General features: G+C 50.7%; 6 protein-coding genes across 6 annotated transcripts; 4 read left to right on the top strand and 2 right to left on the bottom strand.

Annotated features, from left to right (window-relative positions):
• Window positions 1-2097: 2097 nt before the first annotated feature.
• On the top strand, window positions 2098-3346 carry KY384_004667 (uncharacterized protein; the record flags this gene model as incomplete). The annotated part of the gene is given in 2 exon segments (XM_044813172.1): window positions 2098-2894; window positions 2911-3346. The coding sequence occupies 2 exon segments, from the start codon at window positions 2098-2100 to the stop codon at window positions 3344-3346; spliced, it is 1233 nt and encodes a 410-aa protein (XP_044669912.1).
• A 3916-nt stretch (window positions 3347-7262) lies between these two features.
• KY384_004666 (uncharacterized protein) lies at window positions 7263-7579 on the bottom strand (the record flags this gene model as incomplete). The annotated part of the gene is given in 2 exon segments (XM_044813171.1): window positions 7263-7354; window positions 7366-7579. The coding sequence occupies 2 exon segments, from the start codon at window positions 7577-7579 to the stop codon at window positions 7263-7265; spliced, it is 306 nt and encodes a 101-aa protein (XP_044669911.1).
• A 1378-nt stretch (window positions 7580-8957) lies between these two features.
• Window positions 8958-9363, bottom strand: KY384_004665 (uncharacterized protein; the record flags this gene model as incomplete). Its single annotated transcript, XM_044813170.1, has 2 exons — window positions 8958-9259; window positions 9324-9363. The coding sequence occupies 2 exons, from the start codon at window positions 9361-9363 to the stop codon at window positions 8958-8960; spliced, it is 342 nt and encodes a 113-aa protein (XP_044669910.1).
• Window positions 9364-14666: 5303 nt separating this feature from the next.
• On the top strand, window positions 14667-15709 carry KY384_004664 (uncharacterized protein; the record flags this gene model as incomplete). Its single annotated transcript, XM_044813169.1, has 4 exons — window positions 14667-14733; window positions 14784-14837; window positions 14914-15501; window positions 15561-15709. 4 exons carry the CDS (start codon window positions 14667-14669, stop codon window positions 15707-15709), a joined length of 858 nt encoding a protein of 285 aa, XP_044669909.1.
• Window positions 15710-15906: 197 nt separating this feature from the next.
• KY384_004663 (uncharacterized protein) lies at window positions 15907-16305 on the top strand (the record flags this gene model as incomplete). Its single annotated transcript, XM_044813168.1, is given in 2 exon segments — window positions 15907-16161; window positions 16177-16305. 2 exon segments carry the CDS (start codon window positions 15907-15909, stop codon window positions 16303-16305), a joined length of 384 nt encoding a protein of 127 aa, XP_044669908.1.
• Window positions 16306-18144: 1839 nt separating this feature from the next.
• On the top strand, window positions 18145-20679 carry KY384_004662 (uncharacterized protein; the record flags this gene model as incomplete). Its single annotated transcript, XM_044813167.1, has 1 exon — window positions 18145-20679. The coding sequence occupies one exon, from the start codon at window positions 18145-18147 to the stop codon at window positions 20677-20679; it is 2535 nt and encodes an 844-aa protein (XP_044669907.1).
• Window positions 20680-26510: the final 5831 nt, after the last annotated feature.

Raw genomic sequence — 26510 nt, 5'->3', positions numbered from 1 at the left:
CTTCCTTATTGTATTCAAGACTGAATGAGTTCACTCATATCATTCTTAATACGCGGAGAGACTACCCTTTCGGATCGCCGCTTGCGACGGAGGAGAGCCTCCTTAGGTTGACGAGGAGAGTGAAGGGAGACGCCGAATCGGTCACAGCAGTCGGAAGTTCTTGCTGTGTGTGTGAAGGGTGGTGGTCGCATTATTCAAGGGTCTCGAGCCAAATAGGAAGGATCGGCTGTCACGATAGGGCAGGTGTTGGACTTCGTGGCTTGTACTCCGTTGAAGGAATCCCTTCAAGATGGAGGCGATGAAGTCATCCAGGATTGAGGCTCCAAAGTTTTGGATATAACGTGTAGATATAGCTGATGCTGAACCATGACCCATGCATGACTTACAAATTTGAGCAAGAGTGTGAGGATTTACCTTGGGTTTATGACGTTTATGATAAACGGAAAGGATATCGCAGACGTGTGCATACGAGAGGCAATGAAAACACGACGAAGGACAACGAGGGCGAGGAAGAAAGTGGCCACGGCAGCATAAGATGAACCTTCTGGGTATATTTGATTCTGAAATCAGAAGGAAGCTATGCTACCTGCTCGTGCGGGATTGCGCCTTTGATAGCAAAAGGTGCAGGGGCAAGACAAGAGCGAGCCTGAGATTGATGGGTTGTAGTGTTTGGAGGGGACGGAAAAGAGGATCTGTTGGCGTTCTTCTGCACAATTGTAAGAGAAGTTTTAGTACCCTAATAAGTTTGGCTGACTTTTGGATACTAAGATGGTTGAGGAGGAGAAAGGCGATCAGGTTGGCGGAAAATGCGGCGACTGAGAACGGAAGCAAAATCACATTGAAGCTATCATCATAATTTTGAAATAGCGAGACACGGTAGTTGACAACTTTCTGAAGGATATGCTGGCCATTTTGCGGTCCATGCCTGTATATTGCAGCGCTTATCACTCTTCCTTGCTCGTTCGTTATCCACGCTGTACGTCGTCACACTCAAACGACAGGTCGAATCGAAGTCGGACTAGAAGCAAAAGAGGGTTGGGGTTGAAGCTGTAGTGCACGTCAGAGGAGAAGAAGCGGACAGCGATACGGGACATTGTCCTCCTTGACATGGAACTCGATCTTGCGCCTCGAGTAGCCGTCCTCGAAGTACCACATGCGGTAGTACGTCACGACGTAGACGACGTCAAAAGTCAACTTCGTACGACCCTAGTACTCTCCTGTCTTCTTATGTTAGTGCATCGAGGTGTCAATTTGACCACGGCGCGCGTCTCTCTACTGCTTGATCTAGGTTTGGAACTCGTCAGCCTGTAAGTTAAAGGAGAGTCGCATCCCTTTTAGTTTGTCGTAGAACGCTGTCTGATAGCTCGTAAAACATCCTCGTATTGCGTTTTTGTTTTGTGACCCACGGCGAAGTTCGCGTTCAGGCCGATTCGAGCTCTACGCATAGACCGCACATGGTCATCGGCGAGACGAGTGTCTCTTAGATCTTGATATCGCGCCACTGGGACTTGCTACACAGCGTCTCAATCACGCCATTGTATGAACTTCGCTCGGACGTTGTAGTCCGTCCATCATTCAAGGTTGGTCATAAACAGTACACTTGTGGTCAGCGATGTCTAGTTCAACCTATGCACGCTGAGGGTGAAGCCGACGACGACGGGAGGGAAGCGTTGCCCGCTTCTGGCTAGCGCCCGCTCTCTAGCGCGACATCTGTTTGTATGTGAAGTGTCGTACAAGGCAGTGACCTCACTCGCATCATTCAACTTCTACCTTAGATGTGATGGACTCTGGGGACGCCGATTCTGCTTCTGATCATCAATCACTTGGGAAGAGCAATTCGGAAATTCAATCCTCACCAGCGCCTGTGATATCTCCCACCCCTTCCGCTTCCCATTCTCTCACTGACCGGATTTAGTCCCCCGCACGAGAAGATCCCGTTTCCTCACCCACGATTCAGCAGCATTCAACTTCGCAGCCTGATTCCGCTGCAATTGATACAAGCGAACGCGCGACACCTGCCTCCCCCTTCACTCGCCGACCCAGGTAAGGGCCCTAATGTTGATATTCTCCCTGCTCTAGGCATCGATACCTAACATCATGCAGACCACCCGTCAGCTGAACCAGCTATTTACCTTTGAAGGCGCCACAGAGCAGGAGCAAGTCCCCTCTTCCGGACCAGTCGCACCACTCACCTCCCAGAATCTCAGCACCCTCAGTCGCAAGCGCTCTTTGTCAACAGCATCATCCACACCGAACTCTGACACAGACCCCGACACTAATTCGCAGTTATCAGGCGCGAACTCGCACAGATCTGAGCCTTTCAACATGCCAGATCACCTGACAGTCATGGCCATGCGTCACCTTCTCGATCACAATCAGATTTACATCGACAAAACCCTTGCTCGAGAACAAGGTGCAGCCATTATAGCGAAAGCCATGGAAACTCTAGACGGCAAACGAGGTTCAGATTGGTCGGGATCCAAAGTCGCTGAAATAATGGAAATCATCCACTACAACAAGGATCAGAACGAAGCCACATTTCTTTGCGAAGTCTTTCACAACCTTCTGGGCATTAAGCGCTCGGTATCAAATGACGTAGAAGGCGAGCGCACTTATATCGACCAATCTTGGTCCAAAAGCTTTTTACGAACAAAGTGGGATAACGAATTTGTCGGCAATGACGTGCCAACTCTCAAGATCCCAGATGATGATGTAGCATACTGGAAGGCAATCCTAGCAGCGTTCCCTCGTATTAAGAGCCCAAAGCCTGATGTTTCGTACTCAATTGACAGTAATGCGTACGATTCAAACCTCAAACTCAAGAAGGTGATTGATTTCGTACACTGTCAATTGGGCGGGCGGGGACGCCTACCATACTTTTTTCGCCGGCGAATGTAAGTGCATTAACAGCTCTATCCATAAGGCAGAGAATCAAGCTATGACTACTGGCGCCACTATGTGCGAGCACTCGCGCCGCTGCCGTCGAGCTTTCACTGCTCAGCCTAATCAAGAGCCCCAACCAGTGACTACGCCCACGCCAGACGCCGAATCATTTGTCTTTACCATAGCGATCGACCCTGACCAGGTGAAACTTTTCGTCAACTGGATTCTTGTGCATCCACCGCTGGATAACACGTACCATATGCATCATCTTCGTACGTACACCTTCAACAATGCAGAGCACGTCGCTATACTGCATCATGACCTGGACAATATTCTGGATTGGGGTGTTGGGAAGCGTAAGAGAGACTTTGACACGCTTGCTGAGGCAAGTTTGGAGAGTGGGATTGTTCCTCCTGGGCCACCACCAGGACCGCCGTCGGCCAAGAAGGCGAGGACTAAGTAGTGGTAGAGGTGGAGATAGCGCTAGAATCACTGGCCTTGGATTGACATCACTTCGGCACCGAGTTACTCAGATCTGAGAGAACTTACATTCCTTGCGGCAATTTGAGAGGGCGGAGTGCCTTCTCACACCGTATTAAATCACGGAGTTTGAGGCAATCAGGCTGCTTGGAGACGGAGGCGAGAATAGGTACGTCAATTCTGCAGCCTAATTGCCATATTCGCTGAAGTACCAAGCATAAGTTTGATAGCAGAGTGGTATGATGGACAAGCAGACCACGAGAACGATGACGGTATGCATTGAGATGAGGAGCATTGCCGGCAATTGCATCAATAAAATCAATTTTGCACGACCAAAGACCCCCTTTCCCTCTCCTTGCTAGTGCCTTGGTTACTTGTAATTTTCACCTCTCGTTCCTGTGCGCAAGTAGGTTTTACATCCTTCTTGCCTCTCGCACGTTTGCATTTTGTACACTGCGACGCACAATCAAGACAAGATAAATTATGCATGTCCCCTGAACTGCCAGGACGACGATCTTACGACGCAAAATGGAGGTCTCTTCCCAATTTTTCGCCGCGTCCGGCGGCATTGGCGAGGAGCAAACGTCTCTTGCATTCAGGAAGCTGGTATCTCGCAACGGAAAGGGCAGATATCCCCTCTCGCTCTCCGTCTCTCAACACACATCTCAGCAACGTTATCGTGTCTTCGCATGCTGCATAGTTGAAGCCGCCCTTTCCCCCGCCCCTTTGGCGTCTAATTTGTTAGACTTAAGACTAAAACAGACGAACTGGATGATTATACCAGGGATCCACAATCTCGAAAGGCAGGCGGCAGAAGGTGCAAAGGCCAGAGAATCGAACAACTCAGAAAACAGCCTCAGCCGTCGCATTCTCCCAAGCCCGCCACCGAATACGAACACGATATCGACGACGACGGCCGATCTTCCAAGCGCCCAGAGAAGAGCAGACAATCAAACCAGCCCAGAACATCAAAGAGCTCCCAGGAATGCGTTGGCTTACCACCTGTAACCAGCCTTGTCCGCCCGCCCTCGCCCTCGCCCTCGCCCCCGCCGCTAGAAGCCCGTGGTGGTTTCAAGAGAACTCGACTTGCTAAGCTCATCGAACTCGACTGCCTTAGTAAAATGAAACAAGATTGTCTGGAATCAGAACGCGCATGCTCAGATCAAGATGGCACGTGGTGGAAGGGATTCGATCGGCTGAAGCTAGGTTTCGCAAGAGGCTGTGAGAGTTTGTGGCTATGATGATATCTAGGAAAATAATGGCGAAGATGGAGAATCTTTGTGATCGTATGTATGGAGATGAGGTAGATTTTGAGAAGTGCGGAAAGATAAAAAAGGGGGGTAAGGGGGGGCGTGGGGCATGAAGGGTTGGGAAAAAGTGAAACGGGATAGTACCTTAGAATAAGCGATGCAATAAATTTCTTCATAGCAAGTTACGGGGGTGGAAGACCAAGCGAAAGCGTAGGTGGCGGTTGCATGTCCTTTCATAGTAGGTTTTTAACTTGGGTAGAAGGGCTTGCGTCGAATATGGTATGAAGATAGGGGAATTATTGATTTGGACAGTGTAATACGATAGCAGGTCATGAGCCCAGGGGTAATAACAATTGTGAATTCTCTGAAATTCGTGAGGGAATGAGAAGCGTTTATCTTCAACGCGACTCCCTAAAGACGCAATAGCCTCTTACAAAACAAAGGAATTCCTTACTAATCAATTGCTCGTTGACAACAATCTCCGACCAGCGACGACATTCACGCCTGAGGTAAGCCATCAGCCTCAATCTCCCTCTTTGGTCCTCACTACTCACACTTTTCCTGACCCTTTGCCTGTACACACCTCTCAGCTGGACTCCCTTTCCAAAGCCACACTCCCTTCCCAAAGCCATCATCAAACAGGCCCCCCCACCTTCCCTTTGCTGGTACACCATCATCTAATCCCAACAACATCCACCACTGCATGAATGTCCCATCTCCCACCCATCACCAAGGCAGACGGCCAGAAGAAAGCGCGTAACCACACACACGCACGTCCACACACCCATACACTTACCACCCTGAGCAACACCACGGGACAGCGTGCCGAAGGGAAGCTAATTGTACCCCGGCAGTCATCGCCCGTGCCTCCAAGTGGTCAGGTGATAGAGCAAGCGCCTTGCCGTTGCTGCTGAGCGAGCGGACCCACTTCGCCGCATTAGGGAGTCAATAGTCAGTCGCCATAGCGTCGTTAGGCAGGGAGGAGAGCTGGAGGTGCAAGGCTTGAAGTTCTTGCATGGTATAGGCAGCGGTGGAGATATGGGGGAGTCACCCATCGCAGACGGAAAGGGAAGGGGAGGGGAGGGAAGGGAAGGGAGGCGATGGCCTTGCGTGGGCTAAGCCGGCCCTTCGACATCTCTCCTTATTCCTCGGATTTGTTATCGTCGAGACCATTTGCAAGGAGGTAAACCCATCGCACGGAAAGCTTGTGTGATTTTCTGGTTTGGGGGTCGTGCTGGTTTCTCCCCTTCCCCCAACGCCGCGGAGCGTACGATTTCTCATATGGTTATTCTTATGGCCCTTTTCAACCCCTCAGCTCGGTGTCTGCCTCGTCTGCACTTCATCGTCTGCCACTCTTTGCCGGTCTTCTTGTCCTTGCCTCTCTATCTTCATTTCGCTATAACTTTTCACCCTGCCCTTCCTCGCATGCTCGGTTCTCGATGCTGCTGAGACGCTCTTCGAGGGGAGGGATGGGAGGATGAGGGGGATGGGGAAGGGTGGGGGAGTTGAAGGAAGCGATGGAGGCAATGAGGATGAGGGAGGCAGTGACTGCGGCGGCTGCGATGCTTGGGGTGATGTGGAGGACGATAAGGGTGGAGATGGTGAAGGGGATGGAAGGGTGAAGAGGGTGAAGAGGGCAAAAATGCTGACGAGATGGAGGATAGCGAAGCTGGTGAGGATGAGCTGGATGAGCTTGTGATTTGGATCAGGCGAATCCTAGTTTCTACGTACGCTTTCAGATTGCGAATTTTTCATCATGGCTGCGGAATCGTGATCCTGCTCTCAAGGCTTGGCACGCAGCGAACTTGGATTTCAGAAATTGGGAATTCGAATTTCTACCACATAAAAATTACGCGCATTGCCCGGGCAACGTCTGTCGCGATATCACGTGGCCTGAGCTCAGCATTCTCTCTAGCAAACTTTGAGGCCCGTCCAAAGCCAGGGATGGCGTGACGACGCGACAATGCTGTGCGATGATGTAGTTGCGGGAACAGATCTATGCCTCCTGTTCATCTTCATCCCACGGATCCACCAAGCCTCGAAAAGATGTCTCAACCTGATTGCCTTACAAGAGAAATGGAAGTGGCTGCTGTTTCGGCGACCTTCGCGGAACCGGCAAGAGGCAAAGCGACAGCATAGCCTATCTTGCGGCGTTGCAGGCTATGGAGCTCAACATAATGATAGCCCTTGAGGGCACGGTAGCTGCGTGGATTCTGAGACCTTCTCCTCGTGATCCTGGAATGTACACTTCACGGTCTGCTGGCCTTGTGATCAAATCAGTGCTATGATGAAGGACAAGAGGATTGATGAGTGACACAAGGCCAATACTTGTTATTTCCCGTTCCGTCGGAAATCCTTTGCTGTGCTGGGAGGTGGCTGGGCAAGACGAAGATTAAGCCACGAAGAAATAGCAGGCTGCAGTATAGGAGCTATCATTATACACATCCGAGACGTGTGGTGGAATCAAGCAAGGAGTGGGAAGAAGAAGAGAGTTACACCATCCTAAAACAAGGAAACGGAATCGCGAGGCGAACTACGAAATGGGCAAAGACGTGCATGACCATGCGTAGGTGAAGTGCGGTCGCTTCACCGTCGGCTTCTTCGGCCCTCTTTCACAGTCCAAACACTACCCATGACCTTGAGAAGGGCCTATCCTTGGATTCGAAACTCCGAATCGGATCCAGGCGGACCATACGTCGGTAATGTAGTGGTCGGTACAAGACCTAGAGCAAGAGCTGCGGCTGGATCATACTACTACTATCACCCTTAGGCTCCGATGTAGTATCGACATTCACAAGGGCATTGGCAAGGCTCTCTGTTGCCGAATCGTCCGTGGAAGTAGCGTCCGGCTGCGATGTGATATTGTCGGGGGCGATCGGCGCGGTGGCAGTGGTCACGACTTGCTCCTCTTCTGCCTCATACGACGAGTGTAAGGAGATAGTAGCGCAGTGATGCATTAGAGTCATGTTGTTAGTGGTGTCTGATTCGCAATAACACTGAAGCTGCAACGGCGCCGCAACTTTGGTCACTAAAGCTATATAGCGTCAATTTCTGCCTTAGAGGTCGCTATCGTCGATAAAGCTTGGGAAATTGAATGAGTGATCGATGTTGCGACCGGAGACTGTGGGCTCTGCTACCTCATGATAGTCACTACTACATCGATTGGAAGCCGTAATTTCTCGATCCTAGCTGACGCAGCAGGTTTAAAGTCATCTGCACCACCAGCAATAGGACCATCCATGCCAATTGAAAAGGCTGCGGCTGATCTATCGAGAGCTTGCTTGTCCGATGAACCCGCCATACCTTTGTCAGCTTCTGCCATCCATCGCCTCTTCGTTCGAAGGCTCGTCGAGTTGTTCAGGAAGATGCAAATTGATAGTTTCTGGTTCCGACAGATCCAGGGCATACAGATCCGACGTGCTGGGGGTTTGGGAAGCTTTGGGAACACTGCATGGGTCGCAAGAGACATTGTCTGGATGTCGACATTGAAAGGTCACGCTCAGATTCTTTCAAATTCGGCAAATGAGATTAGCGAGCGCGAAATGGCGGCAGGCAGAGATGAGCTGGCGATGATGCACTTCATGGTGGCTTGCAAGACTCAGACGTTTGATACAAAGGAAATGAGGAGAAATAAATAGACCCATAGATGTGGAAAGAGAAGATGCTAGGGATGGCGAGAGAAGAGTCTAGCCCCGTCCACGGCAGAGAAAGGAATTCCGAGAGTATACAAGCATCCCTCGACACTGACCGCAGAATGATGGTTGGGTTAAGCGAAGTGGACGAGCCTACTGTCGGTAAGAAATTAGCATCACCATTGACGGAAATGGCGTCAACTATGGCTCGCATTTACATTCCCTTTTTTGGATTATATCGTCTTCTCGGTTGACACAACAAAGAAGAAGGCCGGCGCCTTGATAGGAATTTCCTTGGAACCTAGTCGCAAAATCCTCTTTGTTCGTCGTCTCAGCCGCCCTCCCATCCAAATTGCTGACTGGTCCCTGGACCTAATAATATTCCCGGAACAATCAGAAAAGCTTTTGATGTCAATATGACTTTATCTGGTATCACTCACCATTCTAGAGCCGTGGACCTCCTTTTCTCTCCTCGTTTCATATGTCCAGTAAGCATCTTGCAGCGAACACACCCACCGAGAATCTTGCCATACTTCGCCTTCGTCCACAAACTTTTGTCTGCAAGACCACTGTCGACTTTCACTACTGCTATTGCCTCGCTAGCAACCACATCCACGTCACCCAAGGGCGAGCATCGGTTTGTCCCAAAAGACGTGCCTCCGACCATGCCACCCGCAATTCCTCGACGCGGAAGACGCCGCCAATTCTATCCCTACGCTCGTCGTCGTCGAGCACACATCTCCTCGAGAGCCCCCATCCCACCAGCAATCCCGTTCCCAACAACTCCAGCAACTCCTCCATCTCTCACCATATCGAAGTCTATGACAACGCATATGACTCCCAATGCTTCCCCAGCCCCCACAATCTCTACATCATCAATCACTCCCACGGCTTCAAGAGCACCTACAGTTGCATTCCAAGCCGCTTCAAGTCCTAAGATATCATCAGGCGTAGCCTCACTATCGCTCACATCAACCCCCGGGATTTTGCCTGTCACTCTTCGCGCTTCTCGGCCTTGCTTCCAAGACAAACTCTTGCAGATTTGTTGACAACTATCCGCGTGACCAAAGACTCTTACTGATTGCCAGTTCCCATTTAGGATTCTTCAACTCTTTCATCGCGCACGGGGATCCTCAACAGCATCGTGGCGACGTCCCTTCCAATTGCGCTGTCTTTGTTCCGTGAATTCACTACACTTGCCCTTTGTGTGCCTGTTAATTTTGCTTCAATGACAATCTGGAGGCAAGATCCATCGCCCGGGATCCTATAGTGGTAAAGGCAAAGAATGCACTCCTCCATTCCCCGGACATCGCTTGTCCAACATCTCTCATGACATCACGACCTCGCCCAGCCGCATAATGGCTGCGCCGAGATCCAGATCGACAACAGTTGAAAATGCATGGCTTTAGATCAACAAGCTCGACCCGTTGCATTCGCATCGCGATTGAGGGACATGCACGCCTGCAGAGATAGCTCGCGAGATTTATTCATCTTTGAGCTAGGATATCCCTGGTTTGATTTCCCTATGAAGGTGCTAGCCAAACTAATCAAGGGAAGGGCCAACGTGGGTTTTGGTAAGGTTTAGTAAGTCGCGATATGCTCTGACTATTATTAGTGATGAGCTGAAATTGTTTGGATAGATGAAGAAGAAGAATGGCGAATTCATCCAAGAAACGAAACAAGATCAATTTCAAACGAGGCTGAGACTCCCCCAAAGGAGTCTAGAGGGCTTGGCAAGGCTCGCCCTAAAATGGGCCGATGTGACGCTAGAAACTGTATTGTTACGAAACTAGTCCTCGTATGGTAAGGTATTGCACGATGGATTGGACTAATTCAGGCACCGCCTGCAACACCAACAACAACAACAATCCGTGAAACAAAACTTTCGTCTTCCTTCGATGGAACACCGCCCACATGATCTCTACTACCCGTCATTATTCCCATCTCTTCACAAATCTTCATCATTCTGGTTCCTTACCCAGCCTCATCCTGCGATGCCAAGAATGTCACTTTTAGCCCGGCCTATGACAGACCTTGATGTTGCGAGCACAGCTCGCAAAATTGGAGATGAGGCTGAATTCCGTCCAGATCCAGACTTCTGTGCAGCATCTACTTCTGGATATATAAGTACGGACTCCATGTGGCTCTCAAGGCCTCAATCTCATTTTCACCAGTTCCACGAGGCTTTCGTTCGTTGCCGCATAAATTCATCCATCTTCCTCTGTCGTGATTCATCCTACAAAGAAAAAGATCACAAAAGCCGCTCACCATGAAGAGCGTGGCTTTCCCCACGCGGACCTACTTCGCACTCCTAACTCTCCTATCCGTCGTCTCAGCCAACACCCGCCTCCCCGGGCATACCTTCCTCGACAACCCTTTCGAAGCCGCCAAAGCCGCAGCACCAGTCTGGAACTTTGGCCGTCCAGGCGGATCTGTGAGCCCCCTCCCCACCTTCGCTCCCCCCGCGCTCCTCCGCCCCATCTTTCCCCCTTTTCCACCCCTCCTCTCCAACCCTCACCATCTCCCCATTCCATCAACCACATCCCCTAACATCAAACCAAGGAATCATGCTACCCATCCCCAGCCCTCGTAGACAACAAGCTTCCCCCGGGCACGATCTCCGACCTCGGGCGCCTGGGCTCCCTCAACGATGGCTGCGGCAGCCCGGGGCCGTGGAACGGCCACGACAGTCCAGGCAACTGGATGCCGACGTATTACACTTTGAATTTTTGCCAGAACACGCAGACTTGGCGGGTCACTTACTATCTTTACTTCTCGCATGTTAGCTTCCCCCTACCCCTTTCTCCTTTTTCTTGATAGTTATGAAGATGGATGGGGAAGGATGGGTATCCACCTGGCCGAGGCTAATGACTGGCGCTCATCCAGGACTCCACGCATCGCTATGACTGGGAATGGGTGTCTGTGTGGTGGAAGAAAGATGCGGGCAATGCGGACACGTGGTATCGCTCTACGCTCGTGCGATCGTATCATTCGACAGACCATACGGCGTTGTGGGGGGATGTGCATAGTACTATTGATACGTAAGTGGCCTCCCTTCACCTCCTCCCACCCCCTTTTTCATCCCTGCGACAGCTGCGCCCTGGCATAGTCTCTGACGCATGTCGCAGTATCGACCAAATCCACGACATGGGCGTTCGAGACCGGGATCATCCCAAGGTCTTTGTCGGAGCCTTCCATCACGCTATGTTCTTGGAGACGTACACGGCGATATCCACGCTCGGGATTACAGACGACGAATTTAGGTCTAATGATTGGTATTTTATGCCTGCGTTTCCGGACGCGCTGCTTGATGGCACAAAATTGCCTGGTAAGAATTTCCATTTTTCAAGATGGTAGGGGAAGTCTGACAGGCTGCGATAGATATTCAATACGCGGACCCCAGTGCCAATACGGACTCGATATCTACGCCGAGGACCTTGCATGATGATTATAGTATTTGTGGGAAGGGTAACCCGAATTGAAGGATGAGGATTCTTGAGCGGATTGATTGAGGATGGCACGGGAATAGGGTGAGGTCTAGGTGACAAGAAAACGGTCTATCAAAGTCGAAGCTAGGATCATGCGCTATGTCTCTCTGCAGAGGCTAAGCATCGAGCATCCGTCTAGCTGTGAGAGATTTAGCAAGGAAAGGGCAGATTGCGACAACGCAACGAATAGCAGCTGATTGAACGAGGCGAAACTTCGGATCGAGCATGCCTTGCCATCAGACACAGAAGACTTGCGAAAGGTCTAAGACTTGAGCGATCTGAGTCGCTGGACTAGACTTCCTAATTCATGACTATCAATACTTCTGCAAACTCTTCGTCGTTGGCATTGCACTATGATTAGCACTTGATCTCAGTCAACACACACTCCCTACACTCGGGTTCAGACTAGGCAGATACCTACATCTCCGGCATCAATCTTCTTGGGCATAGGCTCGCTCTATTCGCCCTTTGGCATTCCCAACACCACTTCTTGATCCTACCTCTACTTCCACTCTCACCCCTACCTGCTGCTTTCACAACAGAAACGAGCTTGGTGACATTTCATTCTTCTAGCAGAGGAGGCTTTTCGTGCAGGAATACGGTGCGTAGAAAGCCTACGGAGGGGGTTTGAACGCCTGTGAGCTGGTGGATGTTTCGTGTGGACCATAAAGAGGTTTTATCTATCTTCAGGTGTTCGCTTTGCTTCATTGTCAGAAAGCATCCCAAGGCTGTCCCTTTACACCCACAGAACCTGTACGCGAATACAAACAAAGACATTGTCCAGCTCGCAACGAACAATATCCACCACTGTTAAACAAAGCCTTGTTATACCCTCATTATATCAGCCCCACCCTATTACCCTTTCTCCACCATCCCCCCCTCCTTTCTCATCCCATACCCCACACCTTACTCCCAGCACCCTCTTCATCCCTCCTAACCATCCACCCGCCCATCCCATCCACTCCCTTCCCTCTCCCATCGAACCAAAAATGCCACCACGCCGCGCCCCCTCCCCCTCCCCCTCCTCCCCCTCCTCCCTAAAGGATCCTCCAACCCCCCACGCCGTCGCCATAACCGTAATCCGCTCGCGCCAACACGAGCACAAACTGCGCCAGCACCTGCGCAAACACGACCCTTGCGCCTATCCCTCGCGGGGTCGTTATCGTCCCTCCCCTCTGTCTCAAGTGATGCTGCCGCCGCCTTCCCCTAAGAAAGTGGCTATGGAGGAGGGGGAGGGAGGGAAGGGTGGGGATGGTGGAAGGGAGGGTGGGGAGGGGCCGGCGACGCACGCTGCTGCAACGGTCGAAGAGTTTTTGGTGTCAGCGGAGGGTGGTGGGTGTGGTGCAGGGCGGAGATAGAGATGCCGCTGGATCAATGCCCGATCGGGGGAGGGAAAGGCGGCAGGCAGTGCAAGGCGGGGGTGGGGGGTGGGGGTGGGGGCTGCCCTTCTCTCCCTGAAACTCCCGTCGAGGCGTTGGCTAGTCTTAGTATTTCAAAGCAGATGTTTGATATGCTGTTTGCGTGAGTGCGAACCCTTCATGAGGCTGACGGACGCAAGAGGTAGCTTCGTGGGTGGGAGTTAGACGTGCGAGAGACGGATTTTCGATCGATTATTTTTGACGGGAGGGGGTGCGTCGGGGAGATTGGGGTGTTTTGTGTGGTATGTGAAAGACACAGGAGGCGAAGGTGTCGTGCTCTTCTGAGTTGTCTGCCTTTTGCGCCGGAGTATTGTGCACTAAATAGGCAACTTGACATTAGCATTTCTTGATATCATACAGATCTGGGGTGATGATGATCGCTGAGATCACAAAGTGTGTCTGAGATGAGGGTTGGTGATTGATAGTCTGTTGATGAGCATCGGCACAATTTGAACGGGTGCTATGTCAAGGGGTATCAGGGATGACTTGTGCATGTGAGGAGTAGAGCGCAAAACCATGATGAGAATGGATATCAAGACGATGTGATTTAATAGCTCGTTGTGAATGTCAGAATAGTTAGTAATCCATCAAATGTGCTGTATCTGTGGTTGGCAGCGATTGTTTTTTGGATGTGAACAATGAGACTAGCGTCAAATGCGCCGTCACCACCACATATCAGAAATTATTATACCGAAAAGTCATCGACAACTACAGTATTCAGACCATGCGAGAGATAGATCAGTATCCTGTATTAATGTAATGCAGTTGGCGCACTTTGGGTGGTGGTTGCGCATCTCCCCTATGTCGTTCAAAGGGTTATATTTTATAATATGCGGGTGAATCCGCAAGTGCATATGGCCTAGTGGAAAAGGTCATCAACGTGCCAAGGGAGTATCACCAAGTTTCACACACAGGGCAATACATAACAAGTCAACGTTGAGAGGTCTCCGGATGTTCACGCGTTAGGAGACCGCCAAGGCAGCTGTACCACCATTGAGAGGACGCTCTCTGAGGAAATACAGCGTCAAGGTTGATAAGACGCTTCATTTTTTGGAGTTTTTCTCTTCTTGCTCACATGTGCCGTGAGGCGCCAGTTCGACCCTCGAGATGCTTGAAATGGGCCCCTTTTCTCCCCCCGTGATCTTTATACCTAGAAATCCGCCATGCTTTGAAGAGATGAGTGGCATTTAAGCCAGATTTTTGCTCCTTTGTCTGCCCTCACAAGATCAGATTGTATTTTGCGTCGACCTCGCCGACAGGCGGGACTCATCCGCCAAGGCCGGTGGCGGGGAGGCAAACACGGCCTTACCTGTTCCAGGCCAACACATTCACTTCTAGATAAGCGCGAAATTGCGTGGCAGGTTTTTCTTTCCCCCGGGCGCAAAAATTCTGAAGTTGTACAACCATCTCCCTACTTGCACTTCACTTTCAAATCACGCTGCAGCAGTTGTAGTTACCTTGTGCAGACTTATATTAGACATCGTCTTTACTGCATTACTTGCAAAACACAACAAGATGACTTTAACAGACCAGCAACGTGACCGGAGACGTGAGAAACGACTACTGCGACGAAGGCGAGAAAGTAGGAAGCTCATATTCCTCGTCGTAGACCGTAATATTGACGTTTCAAAGGAACCAGCAACAAGACTGAGACCCAATCGGACGCCGGCAATGCTGTCAACAGTGGTATGTGACCCTTCCTTTGTTCTGCGCAGTGTCTCGCGAACACTGAGTAAGAAAGAGTGTTGACCATTGCAAATAGGCACCACTCAAGAAGTGACCATGGCAACCGCACCATTACCCACGACGACCGCTGCACCCACATCGTCGTTTGCAACCAACCTTGCTCCACAGATCTCTTCGTTCCCTGCTGAGCCCACGCCCGCCACCAACGCGTTCTCTAGTGCCTCCCTTCAACCACCGCTACCTCAACACCTTTCTCCAGAAGTCATACCAACCATCACTGCAGACGAGACAAACAACGCACCAGGCATCCCCGGTACCATCGACAATATGGATACCACAAACACCGCTTTCTCAAGCCATCCAGCAACTCTCGATCTCGCAGAAACCACGCCACTCACAACCTCAGCCCTATCACAACACGACCCCAATTTCGCCTCCACAGAATCCCGCAATTCCAGCAGCTCTCCGGAGCCGTTGGAAGACGAAGAAGTAGTCCCAGCAGCGCCCAACGAGGCCGAACTGATCGCCCTCACCGGCAACATGGGAATCCGAAACAAGAATCATCCGATCCCGCAACGAGGTGCAATGACCTGGTCGATAGAGACCCGCGTCGGCAACAATGCGGCGCAGTATGCCTATCGCATGGGATTCCGTGCTGGGGAGTGTAAGTTTCGAAGGTTTTATTTTGAGAGGCAGAAGAGAAAGCTGACTGGGGGAATATAGACAGCACGCGTACGATCATCGACGTGGACGCGATCGACGAGGAGGGGGAGGAGGAGGGGGAGGAGGAGGGGAGGGAGGTAATTGAAATTGAGGACAGCGATGAGGAGGCTGAGAAGATGAGCGTGGGTAGTGGGGCAGCCGCAGGATAGATGGGGCGTATACAGTCGCTTTTGCTCTCGGCGGAAGTTGTGCAGGAGGTGCAAAGTATCTTTTTGTGAAGGCGACACGGGATGGAATTATAGCGTGCTGGACGATGAGTGATGTTCATACAAACCGTCTGGGTGGCCGAGAGATGAAGAGAGGCTTGATTCGTCCGGGGGATTTGGTCATGGACACAGCAGCCACAATGTTTGCGACGTCAGACCTGCCGTCTTTTTCTTCAATCACCCCCCAGTTGCAAGCCCTCATTGAAATCTTCAGTGTTGATCATGTCTACCGTTCCGTCGCAGATCACCCGATTTTTGTCGTGAAGGACGGTCAAATTGCTCGATTGGAGATGGCCACCATAAAAGAACGCCTCACAGCCAACCCACTCCTGAAGGCAGGCCTCGCCGATAACGTAGAAAGCTTGACTCGACACAACGTTCTAACCGAGTCTATTGTACGTCGCCGCTAGATTCTTCCCACCATAGCAAGACCAACAGCGTTTGCAATACCTCGACCCAGGGGCCCCGTTGTCAATTCGATGCCTTCTATCTCGATCTCAGGATGGCCGTGGCATAAGCTGTCAGCGCCTTCTGAGTGATACGTACAATATTGCTCCCAGGTCGTAGCCTTTTACCCCGTCAGGTAGAGGTTGCAGTACTGGAACAAACCGGCATGCACGTTGTAAAGGACGAAGTGATCCCTATTGAACCAGTCTGGTCGTTGTGGATGGTAACTTATTTTGTACTTCTACACGACGACACCAATAGCAGCCATACACATGGTGCCGCTGCTCAGTCAGCCACTGCTGAAGCATGCTGCCCGGTCTGAGTGCGATCCACACCTAAAGAGGGCATGACGGACATATCGCGATAGATGTGTCCACATCTACCGGCGTACTTCTCATGACGACTTTTCCAAAAACCGTCCAATTTGCCGCCGGCGTTGGAAAAACTTTAATCTTTTCGAAGTGTTGCCATTGAATCCTCTCGAATTGTAGTGTACCCATCCGTATCTCTCGCATTGCTGTCGCTCATTGACATACTATTCATGTCTAAGAGCATACCAATGTCGAGGCTGGTACTGGTGTTCATTATCTTTGTCTTGCTCGACTTCGTAGTCCCACTTGTAGGGTTGGTGTCCGGCTTGGGGGCCATACTGCCACTTGATAAGGCGAGGTTCTCACGCGTTAGCGGTTAGACCTGAGTGGGCGGGTACGGGGGAGAGGAAGTAGCTGGGTTTTCCAAATTCTGCAAATTAATGAGCATCAGTGGCGGTTGGATAGGAACTCTCGGGCCAAAGCCTTACCTTGGCTTACGATCTCTTACAGTACTTGCAATTCAGCCCCCAGACTCCCTAAGGAGATACCTCATATGATAGACGGTATCGGTAGATGATGCGAGTCAGGAGGGGAGTGTGGGCGCTACTCTTGCTGCACGTGTGTACCGGACTCTGTGACGCCATGGATGTTTGGACGGGCGGCCTGAGGCTCTTTCACTGCTGAAGTGAGACAAGGTGGGGGTAAAGCTCTGTCGCAATTCTGTTCCCGAGGGCGGGGCACATGAGAGGGAAGATAGAGATGGCTTTCCGACGCTTGCGATGTAAAGAAGGGTGTAAATTTCTTGCGCTTCACAACTGTCAACTTGCAAGCAAACTCCGCTGGTTATGTCTGCTGTGCTTCCAATGAAAGAAGCTTTGGCTGTCCTGCAGGCTGGAGATGTGGCAGTGATGGTAGTGAAGAGGCATTGTTCAAAGGAGCACAAGATATGAGGGGTGTGAATGAGGAGGATGTGAGGAGGGAAAGGCGTTGCCGGTGAGAGGAAGCTGCGAGCGATTAAGTGAGTCTCGACTTGCCCGTAAAGAGTTGGTTCACACACCTTATGATCAACGTACGTAACTAAAGGACAATTGAATACCTATATCACGTTTGCGACGCGTGTTGAAGACTGACTGAGACGACGAGAATGACGCCGAGAGAGGATTTCTGCCCTGAGATAAGCCCACTATCTTATCGATAAGACTAGCGTTCTTGGCATACACCAACAGGGCAGAATCTTGGATGAATCGGGTTAGTGCTACCTTTCAAGATATGACGTCATCAGGCAATGATATTACTCGCATCAGAAAACTCCGCCAGCAATCGTTATCTCTCGGGCGATGTCACCTACCCAAGGAACACTTTCGTTTGATGTCGGATGGCATTGGAGCTGGGCTTGCAATACGGTTGGGGCAAATGGCTCACAGCAGGATTTCAGGGAGATGGTATAGGAGACTCAGCAATCTTCCGGCAAATAGCTGAAAACCTCGATCGGAGATAATGCTTCTGAGTACAGCACAGGTGAAAGTGCCTGGTATATGAACAAGCAAACTGGTCCCGCGACTTATTCAGGACTTCGCACAATCGTACGCGACAGACCTTGAGACTTCAGAGACAATCATTATGGAGCATCAGCTGCTACTGCGAGGGGCATGCTATGGTGAGGAAGACGTAGTGCCCTGCAACACTCTGACTGACGATTGCGACGTTCCATTCCTCAAGTATCCTATGTCCAAAGGATACAAATTTCTTCGCTCTGATGATGCACACACTTGGATCGATCTACCAGAAATGGCAAGAGAGCAACCATCTCCGGATTTCATCCAATCTTGGCTGTTTTTCGGGTTGCTGCGAGAAATGCTGGGCCGCTGTCTTCATAATTTTGTCGGAATTGATTTGTACAGCTACCAGCACTTCATTTACTGTCGTCAAAGGTCTCAGTTCAATCAGAGTCAAACAATCGGAGGGAATGAAGCCGCTTGCGTTCAGGACGTACTTACTACGAGCAAGCTTATTGAGCACCTGGATACCTGGTCATCATTGGTACGCCCTAAACTGGATCAAGCTGAGTCTTTGTTCACACATCTTCGCTTGTGTATAGTGCTGATCGCAGGGAGTACACTGAATTCTCCATCACTGGTGCTAGAACCTCGTCTCATGCAGTGCCTCTGCTCCATGCTGGAGCTTCTAGGTATCACACTACAGGAAGTCTCGTCCGGACAGTCTTGGTCTCAGGCCAAATCCTACGTACCTGCCGTCGAAGGCCTCGTGTGGACGGATGGAAAAGTCGAAAAAATGAAGTCGTTAGGATGGTGTCCGTTCGAGGCCCATCAACTACCCAGGATGTATAACTATCTCCAAGCTCTACTCTACATCGAGAAGTTAGAGAAACCGAAGCCTAGATCCCGAACTGACCGCCATTCGCATTGCAACATCGAAGAATGCTACGCAAAGGTAAATTCTTGCGAGTCACAGCATCGAGACGCTGAATGTCATTGTGACGACACGGGACTGCAACCTGCTGCTTGGGCGGTGTTGAAGGATGTATTAGCAGGAGGCCAAGTACCTATCTTGCGATTAGAGATGACCGATCGAGGAGTGGAGGTTGATGTTGTTGCCAGCAGCTCGGAAATCGAATATGTTGCGCTTTCGCATGTGTGGGCTGATGGCCTGGGCAATCCACGACGTAACGATCTCAAAGCATGTCAACTCGAGGATATATGGAGGCGTTTGAAAACCTTCAAAGACGTTTTCAATACCGGAACCGGCCCTGTCTATTGTTGGATAGATACTATATGTTGTCCATTGGAGGCTCACTTTCAAACGAAAGCATTGGCCTTGATGGGCGAAACTTACAGAGACGCTACCGCCGTGCTAGTACTCGACTCCGAGTTGCAAATGACTGATTGTAGCTTTCTTGACGACATGGAAATTTGTACGCGGATAGCGTGCTCGACGTGGATGACAAGGCTCTGGACTTTCCAAGAGGCATTTCTAGCAAGGAATCTCTATTTTCAGTTCAAGGATCAAGTCCTCAGCTTTGATGCGCTCAGATACGTACACAACACGATTGATTCCAGGATTAATCTTCGGATGCTGCACAAAGTCATCAAGAGCAGGATGAACGGTATACAGATTAGGCAAACCAAGGATACTCTCCGGCCGGAGCAAAGGTTAATGATGTTAGCCAAGGCCCTACAGGGTAGGTCTGTGTCTGTGGCTTCAGACGAGCCGCTATGTTTGAGCACATTGCTTGATCTACCATTACGCCGAGTTGCTGAGACGGAGCCACGGGAAAGAATGAAGGAGTTCTGGCATCTCTTATCTAAAAGTAGATTTGGCATCCCAAGCATAGTCATGTTCAGTCATTGTCCAAGAATCCAGGATCCTGGCTTCCGCTGGGCCCCATCAACAATGATGGGCGACACAGCCTTGCTATTATCCACAATCGTGAGTCCAAGTGGGGGGCTTAGTCCAGAAGGTTTGCGAGTCACTCTACCTGGTGTGATCTTCCAGCCGATCGAGCCCCTCGGTGGGCTGCGTGCCTTTGTGCCCCGGGGTCTTTCAGCCCGCCCGACTTTCTTCCGCGAAGAGAATGGCGACTGGTTCATTTTCAGCATGGAAGACGAGCATGCGGCTCGGGAAGCCGAAAAGCAGGGAAAGGCGCCCTTCCATGAGATATTGCTGGGGATGAATAAGGTCATCAAGGACTCCCTTCCGGAAGATTACCCCAAATATGCTGTCATTGGAAACGCAAGCTATACGGGCACAATCACAGGCTGCTCGAGAGCTATCTTGGCCTCAATCCGTAAGCAGGAGAACGGTGTTATCTACGTCAACAGTATACATTGCACGCAAGTACCGTGTCCTGCTGACAGTCTCCAATCTCGTGTCCTAGAGGCGATTTACAGAGACTTGACTGAAGTCCGTTGGAGCGCTAACAATCATCACGATACCGATGGAGCAGATGATACTTCATCGTCGCCGCAGGCTGCCGGAATTAGAATCTTGGAGAACAACCCAGAGCTTTCTCAAGACCTTGAAAGAATTTCGGGAAATCCAGGGGTATATTTGCAGACGTTCTATGCGCCGATGAGCATGGGTCGATTTGTCGCACGGGGGAGAATCTTAGGATCGCAGGAATGGTGTGTTGACTGATTTCAATATCCTTATCAATTGAAATTATCTATAGTATGTAAGAAGAGACCTTGAGGCGCGCGAGGAGTAGGTCTCGCCGCTTTATTTCTCGGCTACAGACTGTTCAGTAGCAATGCTCCCTCACGACTTCCCCAAGGCTCTCAACGAAAGATTATTATTTATCCAGCTCCATGGCAATTGCCTTTGCTCATTTCACCAGCAGACTTGACCGCCTTGCCAACACGATTTTTCACGCCAATTGGCAATCTTCCACTCGCAACCCACGAGAATCGGTGATCCTTGAGCGTCTGCTCGAAGTGCCACTTGATAATCACGCTGCACCCCTTGATTTGGTCGTGCGGACCGGAGCCGTCCTGACCGATTTGACAGGGTCGAAGTCTATGCCGCGCACCTCGAAGTTGTCGAATGCGAATTCATTGGAGACGTCGCAGCTACCGGTGGCCTGGGGCGGCGGAGGGGGAGAGAAAGGAAGGTCGGACTTGGGAGAGGCGGCCTCGTCGACATCTTCCCGCTTATCGACGATTGCGCCCACAAGAAGATCTCTGTGGTGAACCGTGAGCCGTTCCCCTCGAGTGAAAGCTACAGAGCAAGTCGAAGGGCGCGGTATAGATGGTGGCGTTGCCGTCGTCCAATGCCGCCTTGATTAAGGAGTCGTAGTCAGGATATGTCTCACGCAGGCCAGGTTGGTCCCGTGGCGGTGAAGCTTCGGAGAAAGCGGAGGCCTTGGCGGTACCATTAGGGAAGAGAAAATCCATCAGCGCCTGCCTTGTGTCCGCCTCAGCAGCGGTATAAGGGTTTTCGGGATCGCCTGGACCTTCGGAGAGCGTGTTTGAAGTCGAGTATTAGGACCAAAAGCACGTATCGAAGTCGATAATTTGCTGGTTATTGTGGTTAGGCTTGTAGAAGCGGTGGCCGCTGTATACGTCCTCAAGGCCGTCAACAAAAATAACGCTCATTGATTCGAGGTCTTCCGCGGGCCGATTTGACGGCTTTACTGACTTCGGTGGTCAGATCGTTGAGCTTTCTGCGGAGGTCCGTTGTTAGCTTTAGTGTCGACCACAACCAATAGTTCCGTGAGATGTTATTGCATCTTGGGTCGTCTTGATTGAAGAAGGTCATACAGCTTGTTACGTAGACCTGGGCATTTGACCTGGGAGAGGTTCTACCCGCCTTTGTGCCTTCATCGGCAAAATGGAAAAGCGCAAGGTTGATCTTCTCCCGCAGAGTGCCTTCGTCGAGATCTTCCTGGAGATTTTCCGGTGTATTGTCACAGTCTCCGGGACGCCACGCACGATAGATGCAATCATTCAAGATACTGGACACCAGATTAGCCCAACAGCAGGATGCGAAAACATTACGGCAACGCACGTGCCAAACTTTGTATCTTACTTTCCCCAAAAATGGTTACGACAGCGACTTGAGGGTTTCCAAAGGGGTGCCGTGGTAGATCTGGATTGGTTCGTTTCCAGTCACCTTGAGCGAGCTGTTGAGTAACAAGTTTCACAGTGGTGTCACTAGTATAGGCCGGCAAATTGAACCGAAGAGGATCACCGATGCCATTGATGCGGTCCCACCCTTCTCTATCGATGGATATCTGCATTGAATAGGATCGCTGGCCCTGACAGGCATCTCCGCCAACGATCTCTTGGAGTCCATTGCAGCTAGTGCCGTTATAGGAGTCTCCTAGAGCGATTTACTCTTGGATCTTTTCTGTTGACTTTGCATAAGGGGAGAAAGGTTGGCGAATGAATAACCAATCTCATTGGTTTAGACGGTTGCGGAGCGGAGAAACGTTTTGCCGAGCTAAATCCTCCCCTATGATGCGAATTTCTTATCTGTCCTGTTGTGTCTATTTTTTCGTCGTTGGAATCATGTGATTTTCACAGCTCCACTACCTTTCATCTTGCATCTATTAGGCTCTCCTAGCTACGGCCAGGACTTGACCCACCATCCCCCAATTCTCGTAGCTCGACCAAACGTCAATGTCCACAACATCCGAACGAACGAAGGTTCCCGGGCACAACAGTGCGACGTTCTGCCCTGACATAGAACAGCTTTTCAAGGTAGAATTCCTCCAAGTCGCGCCCGATCCAGTCCCAGTGTAAGTCGGGTGCAGAAAGTCCCCCGCACTACGCCCTCCCGACTTACACGGCCGCTATCAGTAACCAGATCTTCTTCGTCTACCTGCGTGGCACCATCCAAGGCGACGCAGTCAGCGGGCGAAACTACGCATCACGAGCGAGGCATCCTTGGATTCTGGAGAGGCGCAGGAACCGCGGGCGTATGAGGTTCCTCTCAAGACAGCGTTGCCCGGACAGCACGCCCACCTTTCTATCCGGAACGCTACCGGTATTAGCGAATGTTTGATGCCTGGACAGAATGGCGTTTTGGCTGATTGTTGGATCCCGGGTATGTTTGTTCACACGGGTTTGTGGACTTTTAAAGTCGAAGGTGTGTTGGAGGATGGGAGGTGTTTATTTTGTATGTTCTTGAAACAGCGGCTGGGGCGTAGGAATATTTGAATGAATTGATCTGAGGATGGTGCCGGTATACTTCCAGCCTGCGGACTGATTACGTTCGTTTTAGGTCAAGAGGACGACAAGGTAGGGAATGAACGCATTTGGTTGAGAATGCAAAGATTTGAGGTAGACAGTAGCAAGAATTGCGACACACAAGCCGTCGGAAGGCTTAAGAGGGATAGCGTCAGGAAATGATCTTCAGCAATGCTCATGACAGCGCAAGAAGACTACAAAGTACAGCACAGGGAACGACAGGGCGTGGTGGGCTGGGATCTAAGATCCACAGACACCGTATAACCAAAAGCTGGCTTGACTACCGGGTGCGCCACGGCCATACTCAAGAATACCCGAGAAAGACCGGGATCTGGCAAAGCGATGTCTTCTGAATATCTTTCGTGCGTATCTTGGAAAGGAAGGATTCAAGTGGATCCCGTCAGATCCGCTGTGGCTGGGAAAGGCTGACGGGCACTGGAGTAGCAATACCCGTGATAGTTCCATTGCCAAAGCTGATTCATTTGGCTAACCTGCAGGAGTCTGGAGGTAATATTTTTCACCACGGCATGGGCATGCTGCAGATACTGAGTTTTGCTTCGAGCGAACTATGCTATCGATAAAGGATCAAATCTCAGCCCAGGATGTATGTGCTGCTCTTGTGAGTGGGTCCTTGAGAAATCTACACCGCACGACCTGCAGATCTTCCTTTGAAGTTGCAAGGATAAGCGCGCAATAAAATCATAACTGGCTTCATAAGAGCATCTAGGTACTCGCTGGACGTCACGTCTTTTCGGCTTAATTCACCATTCGATGCCAGTGAGATGCCTACCACTGGAATATTAATAGCTACACGTTCATGTCATAGGGTAGAGGAGCTGATGCAACATACCTCGGCTTGATTCTCATATGTTCGTGTAAAGGCCATGAGAGTGATTCAAATGGCTTTAATGTTGAGTTTGATGCCGACCTTAAGTCCAGTCTGGGCCCACTGTGGGACGCACACTAGAGGAAAAGCCTCGAAGCCGCTGTAGCTTGCAACGCTCTTTTGTGGAGTCATTAGTTGTTGTCGTAGTAAGGAGATGATCTAGTCATCGCCAGGGCACGCATACCCGCTATCATCCATTCCCATCCATCTCAATAGCCTCCTTACCATTATCAATTCAATAATCATAACAGAACCTTCAAATGCATCCATTAGCATGTGGCTTTGATCAACTGTATCTCGCAATCTCATGACTTCGTATCCGCGTCCACCTGGCTCTCAACCCTCATGCGAGAAAGTATCCGCCTGCGATAGTGTCGCAATGCGTACCTTCGAGTCTATGAATTCTCGCACATTCTCTCCCATCGAATGGAAACGGTCTCGGCTGCAGTGGCTGGGTCATGCGATCAGGGTGAGCGATGACTTGACCCACACTCTCGACTTACCTCAAGCCATACCGCCGCCCCGAGATGTTCGGGTGGCGTTTTGGAAGGTAGGTATCCGCAAAGAGATTTATGTGCCTGCGCCGAAAGTCAATTCATAGCTGTCACGAGGTACACTCGGAAAAGTCAATCAGGTGTAACTTTCAAATCCAAACATGTCCAAAAGTCAAGCTCAATGCTAACAGGAATACCCTTTGGGTGGATTCCTTCTGACAGCCAGGACCATTGGAACTAGTCGTGCGGTCACCTATATATTTGTCCTTCCTCCCACTCTCTTTCTTGTTCTTCCCCTCTGATTGTAGACATCATTGGGAACCCATTCTTCGGCCTTTTTCACAGTTAACTTATTTCAACCACATTCACAGCAATACTTCACTTCTCCATTCACAGCAATACTTCAACCACATTCACAGCAATACTTCACTTCTCCGGCAGGTGCGAGGTGTCAGCCCTGCCCGGTATCTCCCCTCACTATCAACCATGTCTCCACCACATTTCGGCCTCGCGCTTCCCTCTCCTCACAATCTCCCTCCTCAGTCTACCATCTCTTCACCACATCTCTCACACACCGCCCCCGCTCCGCCCCGACAACACCACCACATACCCGCCCCACACCGCAAACCCTCCGACTTCCCCGTCCCCAGGAAGATCGTTCGCAAGCGGAGTCCACCGCACACCAAGGACCAGCCCCGCCCCCGCCCCCGCCCCCGCCCCCGAAGGGACGACTTTCGTCGTGACGACTCTGACCTCCGTAACGATCTTCACAGTCATAGATTCTGCCTCGCGATTCGCACAGCCGAAATGGAGCTGGATGCAGAACAAGTCACCATCAAGCAGGCGAACGAGGCGCTCCTCGCGTTGAAGGCGCGAGAGGGAGGGAGTGAAGCCACGGGGCTGTTGGAGAAGGAAAGGGGGAGCAGACGAGGAGGATATTGGCTTGGCATAAGAAAGCCAGAGCCCTTGATAGGGTGAGGAGGATGGTGGAGTTTAAGGAGCTGCGGAAGGCGGCGAGGAGGAAGTAGGGGGAGGCGAGGACGAGATTATGGATGATGAGACGACGGGATTTTCTTTGGCTCTTTTCTTTTTTCTTTTCTTTTCTTTTTCTTTTACTTTTTTTTTTCTTTTCTCTTCTTTTCTTTTCTTTTTTTTTTTTTTTTTTTTTTTTAGACAGCAGGGAATTGAAATCTGTTCTCTGGCACAAACGGACCACTTTGCCTTGTTTCCTTGTTGATGCAGACCGTTGACATGCAGTACGCTGATTGCTCTGACCGACCATGGTTTGAAGAATTCAAAGGAGCGTTGTGAACAAAAGTGTTCTATCCCTTGCCGCCTGCTGCACTCAAGCTATGTTTGGACAAATTTGTTGTGTTGAGCACTGGAGCGAATCTTTCTAGGCCGTAGAAGAAGTGCAGACCTCGCGGTCAGTACAATTCGCGGCTGGATTGTGCATGAGCTGTCTTCAAATGGCTATCAATGCAATTGTTGGAAAAGTCAACAGATCTGACTGGAAATCAAGAGGGATGCGACTCCTAATGCAGCGGGACGGCCACTTTGCTCACTTCTGGTTCGGAGACAGACCTGAGAGCAATCTCGCGTCATCATAAGTCAATCTGCTGGTACTAAAACCCAATGGAGCTCGAAGAACCAAACAGGCGCACCGCATGATTCAAATTGGATTCACAAGTCGCAATTCAAAGGGAATGATGCAGCCCTCATCGTATTCTTGCTCCCTTTCGTTGGCCATCCTTGATTCACTTGTTGCAAAGCCTCTCGCTTTCCGAGTGGGGAAGCGACACCCAGCTTCAAGATCTTGATTTTTCTCTTTTGAGCCTTCATGTACGCTGACCCGTATTCCTCCTGATGCTATTCTTGTACCGTAGCACGCAAGCGTTG

This window comes from Bacidia gigantensis (assembly GCF_019456465.1).
Source record: "Bacidia gigantensis strain McMullin 20006 chromosome Unknown contig_233, whole genome shotgun sequence".
In the NCBI taxonomy this organism is placed as follows: domain Eukaryota; kingdom Fungi; phylum Ascomycota; class Lecanoromycetes; order Lecanorales; family Ramalinaceae; genus Bacidia; species Bacidia gigantensis.
Note: the sequence above shows the minus strand (reverse complement) of the source record. Positions and strands in the feature narration are given on the sequence as shown.